The sequence below is a fragment of the Vigna unguiculata genome, chromosome 3, assembly GCF_037176805.1.
Source record: "Vigna unguiculata cultivar grain cowpea cultivar isolate G323 ecotype 2 chromosome 3, ASM3717680v1, whole genome shotgun sequence".
In the NCBI taxonomy this organism is placed as follows: Eukaryota; Viridiplantae; Streptophyta; class Magnoliopsida; order Fabales; family Fabaceae; genus Vigna; species Vigna unguiculata.
The window spans coordinates 44774437-44783021 of record NC_140794.1 but is presented as its reverse complement, the minus strand read 5'-3'; the positions used below and the strand labels follow the sequence as shown (position 1 = coordinate 44783021).

At 35.3% G+C, this 8585-nt stretch overlaps 1 protein-coding gene across 1 annotated transcript; it reads right to left on the bottom strand.

Moving 5' to 3' along the window:
* Positions 1 to 1442: 1442 nt before the first annotated feature.
* Positions 1443 to 7335, bottom strand: LOC114178053 (protein NUCLEAR FUSION DEFECTIVE 4-like). The gene is made up of 3 exons (XM_028063733.2): positions 6755 to 7335; positions 2924 to 3852; positions 1443 to 2775 (listed from the first exon to the last, which is right to left on the bottom strand). The coding sequence occupies exons 1-3, from the start codon at positions 7166 to 7168 to the stop codon at positions 2295 to 2297; spliced, it is 1824 nt and encodes a 607-aa protein (XP_027919534.1). The 5' UTR covers positions 7169 to 7335; the 3' UTR covers positions 1443 to 2294.
* Positions 7336 to 8585: the final 1250 nt, after the last annotated feature.

Below are 8585 nucleotides of genomic sequence, written 5' to 3'. Positions count from 1 at the left end.
ACGCCTTGGCCATCAAGTTCATATCTTTACATCTCCACCCCAAGATGAAAGCACTTCGATTTCATTCGCTGAAAAAGGTGCACCTTCTTCCCCTTACATTCATTTCCATGAAGGTGAGCCTGGGAGGTGGCGCTATAACAAGGCATGGGAGCAATTTGTGGAAGAGAACCGGAGAGAACCGTTTGATGTTGTGCACTCGGAAAGCGTGGCACTCCCTCATTGGCTTGCACGCAACATGTCAAACCTTGCAGTGTCTTGGCATGGCATAGCCCTCGAGAGCTTGCAATCGAGCATTTTCCAGGACTTGGCTCGCCAGCCAGATGAGCCTATGTCCCCTCTTTTCAACAGAAGCATACAGGGTGTTGTGCCGAAGGTGCTGAATGAGATAAGGTTCTTCAGGAATTATGCGCATCATGTGGCTATTAGTGATAGCTGTGGTGAGATGCTCAGGGATGTGTATCAAATTCCTGACAGAAGAGTTCACGTGATTCTGAATGGTGTTGATGAGGATGAGTTTAGAGAAGATGTAGAATTGGGAAGGGAATTCAGAAGAAAAATTGGTATTCCAGGGAATGCAAGTTTGGTACTTGGTGTTGCTGGAAGATTAGTGAAGGACAAAGGCCATCCTCTGCTTCATGAAGCTTACTCCAGGCTTATAACCAAGTACTCTGACGTGTACTTGATTGTAGCTGGTTCTGGACCATGGGAAAACAGGTACAGGGATTTCGGAAGCCAGGTTCTTGTTCTGGGATCGATGAGTCCTTCCATGTTAAGAGCGTTCTACAATGCAATTGACATTTTTGTCAATCCCACGCTCAGACCACAAGGGCTTGACCTTACATTGATGGAGGCAATGATGAGTGGGAAACCTCTTTTGGCATCAAGATTTCCAAGCATTAAAGGGACTATTGTTGTTGATGATGAATATGGCTACATGTTTTCCCCTAATGTGGAATCCCTGTTGGAAGCACTTGAAGCAGTGGTAAAGGAAGGACCGCAGAGGCTAGCAAAGAGGGGCAAGGCATGCCGGGAATATGCTGCCAAAATGTTTACTGCAAGAAAGATGGCATTAGCATATGAGAGGTTATTCTTGTGTATAAAAAATCACACCTTCTGTTCCTATCCTTGAAGCTTAGGTTAGGCAAGACACTCCTTTTACACCTTCCTTTCTTACATTATTTTTCTTCTATTCAGAATGATAAAATTATATTCAAACTATTATAATTTCTTCAATTACTTCCGTCTTCTTGGTCTTGAATGCCAATGTTCTTGTGAATCTAATATTAAAGCCGTGTTTAGTTTAACTAAAAGTTGTAACAAAATATCTACTGATCGACGGGCAAATTGAGTCTCGTTATAAGTGGATAAACGGATGATAATTCATCGATACTTAAAAATGAGCAGTCACTTCGTCTCTTTTATCTCAACAGAGAACGCGCCAATGATTCAGAACATAATAAATATGAGAAATGAGTGGCAAAATTTACAAATAGTCTATCAGGAAGTATAGCATGACGAGTAATCAGAATTTGGAAGTCAAAATCTTCCTCCACCTCGTCGAGTGATACATAGTTAGAATTCATAACAGAACCTGCGAAAAAGGAAAGAGTCTCGCTCAAGGTCATACATTCAGATGAAGCTTGCTTCTTGTGATTCTCAAATACAAAATTGAACTCTCTGATGTCTGTTTTTTCTCTGGAAATGGAAAAACTGAAGAAAAAGAAAACAAGAGGTTTGAAGTAACTTGGGCACTAGAGCCACATGTTCATTGCAAATAAGAGTTTAAAGTATTAAATAACTATAGTTTTTAAAACGTCTTGTCTAATTTGTTGAAAGAACTCAATATCAAAGTAACCACAAAGTGTATGGGAGCAGCTTCTTTGGATCTAACATGCATCAAACTCGGCTACCGCATAGCTCTTGCTTCGACAGCTTTGTTCAAAGCAGAGGAATTATTTGCTAACTGTGAGCCAAATCATGGCTGCAAAACAGGAAAAAATTCTGGCTGCCCAAAATGTCGTTCTGTTTCATTGATGCATAGTTCTTCAGACCACTTCTCGCCGTCTTTTCTCATTTTTGTGTACTGTGAAAGAGTAAAACAAAATCTGTATCATCTTCCTTCTAAATCTACAACTCTCTTCGAAGACAATACATACATGTGTTCCTCAAGAATAGCTATAGCTTTGCTTCTCTAATGTCAACCTCCAAATGCAAATTCATCCTAATACAATGAAGTTTCCGCTACTGTACAAGTGAACCACACCAAGATCTTCATGGCCCATCAATAACAAAAATTAAGACACAATTGATTGTGTTGATTTACGGTGTTTCTCAAAATGTTCATATGCATGCTTGGTTCTTAAGAATAATAGGATGCTTGATGCTAGTCCAAGGACAGATATGCATCCCCACCAGACAAATGTCCAGAAGTAGCACTCCCTTCCGAGGCACACTACTGAGTCAGGCACTATCAAGTTTCCTGGTATTGAGTGTGCATTAGCATCATAAACTAGTGCAGCGAGAAAGCCATAGAGAAGAGAGCCAACAGGTATATTTGTTATGAGGATGTTGTGATTGACACCCACACTATTAGGTCCAAACAGCTCAGATGTAACTGACACGGCAGCTGCGAATATAAAACCAGAGCTCAATCCAACCAGTGCGGTGCCTGTCTGCAGTACCAGAAGACTGTCTGATGCAGCAAGGAGGAAGAACGCAACTGGGGTTGGTATAAGTGCAAGTGAAAGCCAACCAGTCCTTGCAAAGTAGAGTTTACTGCAATTCAAAAGACACAATCATCATATTTGCTACCATTTTATTTCTAAGATTCACTTCCAATTCAAGACAAAGACAAAAGAAGTTATTTTTTGCTATAGAAAGCTCCAGAAGTATAGTATATTAGCAGATTGAAGAGAATACTTACTTCCGAATATAGTCTGGTCCAGCTGAAAGCAAGCGTCCAAAAAAGGAAAAGGATGCATAGAGCGTGACAAGCGTAGAAGTATTTGAGCTCTGGCCCAGAGATTGAGCAATTTGTCCAAGATTATTGCTATAGACTAGACCAAGTGTACCTCCACAGAAGTATGTAATATAGTATAGCCAAAAATCCAATCTTCGAACAATTACTGCAGCTGGGTGCTCTTCTCCTAGCATTGCCAACTGATCCTGGCCAATTACCCTTTCGCAACATACATCACTCTCTTTTGCTTTCTGACTGCCATACATGTATCCATTGTCACTTAGCAGGTTGTAAGTGTCTCCATTGCTAACAAGACTACTGTGACGGCTATGGAGTTCTTTATGCATCTCAAGATCATCATCATGAACAAGAATGAAGCTGGAGCTTTCCATCCGAAAGCTAGAATGGATGGTATTCTGAAACCACGCCCGAGCATATACTATGCCAGGAATACATAATGGGAAGATGAGGAGCAGAATAGCTCCACCAAAACAGAGCCGAGCAGAAGCCACACCAGAAGTGGAAGAGCCAAACAGGAGAAGATAAAGGCCAGTTAAAAGGGCTAGGATGTTCAATATTAGAAATATAACTGAGTCCCGGTTTACTGCATCAGGAGGGAGAGGGTCTAAAGTCGGTTGGCGAAGAATAGGAACTAGTGCTGCTATGCAAATAAGAAGGGGAACGAGAGCATTCAAAAGCAGATAGAGTGCACTGGAGGAAGGGTCAATAGAATTGGCAGCAAGGGTATACAGTGCTGCACTGACGCCATTGAAACTCACAGTGAGCGCTAAGGCAAGGGCTCGGTTTACTGGGAAATTCCTAATGCAGAGAACAAAACATACTGTGTTGAACCAACAGATGCTACAGCCACCTAAAAGGCACAAAAGAAAGACCTGCAAATAAAAATTAAAGGGTAATCAACTAACACTGAGTAAATTTTCTGCATATTACAATCCAGTGATGTTTAAGAGCTTATCATCAACCTCGGTTTAATTACCATATGTAATCACAGAATTACTGAATCTCACCGTTTACATGTGTTATTTTAAACTACGGCATCTTATTATTTGGAATACAGCACATCGTGCAGAGAAATTATGGAAGTATTTTTTTTATATAGTATGAGACTGAGATACTTCCAGCTTAAATCAGATAACTAATTGACTATTTAAAGTTTTATAAGAAATACCATGTGAGATTAATGATTAATAGACAAAGTGCCGTGCTACAATGGAATTATCACCTCGCCACATGCAGCGTGTTCAAGCTTAGATCTCAGAATGGTGAATAAGCAAACTTGAACTCAATCATAACATCTCATGCAAATTTTGTTCTTTTTTATTCTGCCAAAGGCTTGGCATGAAAGTCAAAGGAGTCTGGTTCTCATTTCGCCAACGCATTTTGCAATCAGCAGAAAGAGCATTTTGAAGACATATATCATCAATCCGTTAAAAAATTGAAAACATTGGATTGGACCCTTAATTGAACTATCAGAAATAAGAAATGTAGATCAAAATATATTCGTCATCAATCGGGTCTTTTCTGGTGAAGGTTGATTGCAGAAGTACAATCACAATCCTACATCAATCAGTTAGATGTTTTAACTAGGTATTTGTTTCAAATGTAAGTGGTGAAGCGGAAACTTTTAATTACTAAGGAAAATTACACATACATTACTGATATAAAAATTATGCAGAATTTGAACGGTAGAACATGGCTGCTCTGTTGTTTAAAAGAACTATTTTATTATGCTCATAGAACTATGAATATAGTTGAGATAGGACTGCAAGCAATGAAAACCGCAAACAGTATGATATTAATATGGTAACTATTATAATATAATGCCTTTCAAAAAGTAAAACCTGATAAATTTCAAATATATGTGCCCAAGATACAACATTCCATTCAACAAGAACTTGCTAGCTTCAGATCAAAATTTTGATAATATTTACTCTTTTATATTTTAATTCATCTAATAAACCTTTCAGAGAGTATCATTTAACCAGAACCAAAATACCAATAACATAATCATTCAATCGTTGAAAAAAATAAAAATAAAAACTATCGTAAGGGTGTCATTTCACCAGAATCAAAATACCATTAACATAATCATCAATCATTGAAAAAAGAAATATAATACCGTAATTTTCAAGAAAGAAGTGTCAATATTGTTTAGTGGAACAGAGAATAACTGTTCCGGGAAACAAGGTAATTTGATTCTCGGACAGTGTTTATATAAAGAGTATATCAAGTAACTATATTTTAACCTGTGAATTACCTTAAAATAAGAAGAAAAACAAAATATATCTTTGTTAATTACATTAATACCGTCTTCAAAACGAGTTAAAGTAAACACGTAATGATGATATTTATTTTTAGGACTTGGAAACAAATTTTCCACGAAGAAATAAAATGAAATATTAAACCATTTTGAAAACAAAAATTATATTAGATATTAGAAATTTAGAAGTTAATAGAGTTTTACTCTATCATGTAATAAAACCATATGTAAGCTAAAAGTATTAAGTTTCCGTTAATTACTTTCAAAATTAAATCAATTGCCATTTATAAAAAGAGAAAAAAACCATTTATTTACATATATCACAAGTTATCTAATTATAATTTATAATAAATATTAGACTTATTGCAAATTCTGTCATTTAGTTATCATTTTTGCGAATTTTATCCGTGAAAATATTTTCTCATACATTTTATCCATTATCGTATTTATCAATTTTCTCATATTATACCAATATGTTGATTTTGTGATAAAGTGTTGATGTATCTATAAAATAATTCACATTTACGATAATTTATTTAAAATAGTGGGACAATCGGATACGGATGATAGTTATTCACTGTTCGTCCGTATAAAAAAATTCATCTGACTATTCTCTTGAAAAATATTTACAAATTATTTTGTATCAGTGTGTATCATGAATATTTATCAAAAAATTAAAATTAATGAAATAATTTTTCTAAAAAAAAACTAAATAGGTCACCTTACAAAGTATAAATTTAAACAAAAGAAAATTTGACTTCATAAATAAAACATTATTATTATTGTTTTATTCATCGACTTCACTTTTAGTAAGTTAATATAAAAAAGAAACATCCAAACAAAAATCATTAAACACAGGGAACGAATATTAATTCTAATAAATAATTAATCAAAATATTTGTATCTATAATTATATACATATATTCATAAAAAATATTTATCTCAGGCATCTTTTATCATGTCATTTTGATACCGATGCCGAAATACAAAAATAACAAAATAAAACTTAAACAATAAAAGTGAAAATTAAAAACTTAATAGTAGAACAAAACCAAAAAAAGAAAAAAGATTAAGAAATAAAATTATAATTGAACGGTACTAAAGTGTTATTATACTTAAATACTATAAAATCATATTAACAATTATTCAAATATCACCATTACGTCATTAATATGTATTTTTATGACAAAACATACCAGGAGCATGACTTCTGATATACATCAACGGTATATAAGTCTTAAACTAATATAGAATGCGTAAAAGAAAAATTGTTAAAAGCTTATTAATCTTATATTTTATTTTTCTTTTCTCAGAGACTACAAAACAAAACCAACACTGCCAGGGTATACCGGTTACGTAACCTAGCCACTAGCAAGCCAGCCATGAATGACTATTGTGAGAAGTCAGAAATAAATAATAATTAAAGTAATAACCACTCACTCCATAAATAAATAAATAAATTGGACGTCACTGAAAGAATAAAAAAAAGGCAAAAGTGAAAGAATAAAACATACCAGAAAATAAGGCAAATCGATGACTCCGGTGAGGAGGAGCCACTGGAGGCCGTAGCCGAAGAATCCCATGGCAGCGGCGATGAACAAGACGACCGATAGGGGAAGGTGCATGAGCGCGATGCCGGATGACCAGCCGAAAACCTTCCCCATGTCGTTGGCGGTGGCGAGATAGTTCAATTGCACCTGCGAGATGTTGAGCGCGGATTTGAGCGACGACGAGTACTGCGAGAAATCGAAATTGGTTCCGGTGAAGGCCTGAATCCAAATCGTTGCAACTAGGATCATCCATTTCCGTGATTGCCCCGCCATCAGAGCGAACAGTCGCGGCCTCCGACGCGGCGATTCGGAGCCTTCTGCTGAGGTTTGCAATTCCGAAGCGAATCTGCGCCTTTCACTATCCTTGCGTGGCCTCATGTTAAATACGTGATGTGCTCCTTATATATATACGAGGAAAAGAGAGATTGCAATGCGCTGAGGGAGAAATTTTAAATATCGCCCACCCCACCCAGGACAAGGGGCTGCGTGCGTCTCTTTTCACATCTCGTGTCACCCACTTTCATCGTCTTATGCCATTTTCCTTGTCTTTGTATTATTAACTCCTGTTTTGTTAAAAACAACAAAATTTAAATTATATTATATTCAATTTTGCTTCCTCGCGTAATCCATAACCTTTAAAATTATATGATAAAAAATAAATTAATTAATCTCTATAATTTAAATTGATTGTCAATTTGCAATATTAATTTTGATCATGATCTCACCTAACAAACTATTGAAGTACAGAGTCAACTGTTCTTAATGTTAATAAACGACTCAAGGATGAATTTCATTAAACAAAAATATTTTAAGATGGCTTGATAAAAATAAAAAAAACAAATAAACCTTAAAGATTGAAAAATTAAATTGTGGAAACCGAAATTTTTTTGGTCAAATTAAGTTAATTTCTACCTGGATCGTGCGTAATAATTTATAAGTAGGTGCGAACATCTGCTTATTTTATTTTTGTTCGGTAAAAACTCCTACTTAAAGGAGAATAAATATACTAAGTTAATATACTAGTATCAAAGTAAAGGATGATTTTTATCTATGAGAGTCCAGGAAAGTTTCTATGTTCCGAAATTCATTATGAAAAGGACTAGACGTCACAGATGTGGAAATATATTCGGAACATGCTCATGATAGGATTTTGAATCTTAATTTGTAATTTTGTAACTATAACTCTTGAAAGGCATAAGAGAGACATAATAGGCGCATGATCTTCTAGCCACTCAATACATTTGTCTTGCGTAAATAGGATTATGTATGTGCCATGGAGATGGTACAATCTGATGGATAATTGATTTGTTTTATTGAATCTTTTACGATAATAATGTTGTAAGGAGTATTGAAAATATTCACTAGCTTTTCACATAAACTCATCATTGCCATAACATGAATTTTTTATTAAAAAATAAAAAGAACAAAAAAAAAACATTGGAAACCACACCAAAATCATGAAAAAAATACATCGCACATATAGACAAAAAAAATACCTATTATGAAATAAAACTAAGTAAATACATAGATGAAAAAATAGTAAACCAATGCAACATTAAACAACAAGAAACTAAAACTCAATGTTCCTGTAGGGACTGAAACACACTATGAAGATTACGCCAACTCCTGGTCTTCCTTCTTCAAGCTCCTAATTGAGATGTCTCTACATTCAAGTCTTGTCTAAAGCTGAAACAGAGTGTGCTTGCAAAAGATACTTTGATGTTCAAGTCAGATGCATGCGCTAAAACAACAAATGCTATAATAATAAATGTGTAATTAATTACCTCGTGAACAA

What these genes read in the sequence shown, in the direction of transcription:
- LOC114178053 (XM_028063733.2), bottom strand. Translation starts at nt 7,168, where the DNA reads ATGAGGCCACGCAAGGATAGTGAAAGGCGCAGATTCGCTTCGGAATTG. An exon ending in TCGATTTGCCTTATTTTCTG is followed by an intron (nt 3,853 to 6,754) that starts GTATGTTTTATT and finishes TTTTATTTGCAG; the next exon opens with GTCTTTCTTTTGTGCCTTTT. An exon ending in GGACCAGACTATATTCGGAA is followed by an intron (nt 2,776 to 2,923) that starts GTAAGTATTCTC and finishes TTTGAATTGCAG; the next exon opens with TAAACTCTACTTTGCAAGGA.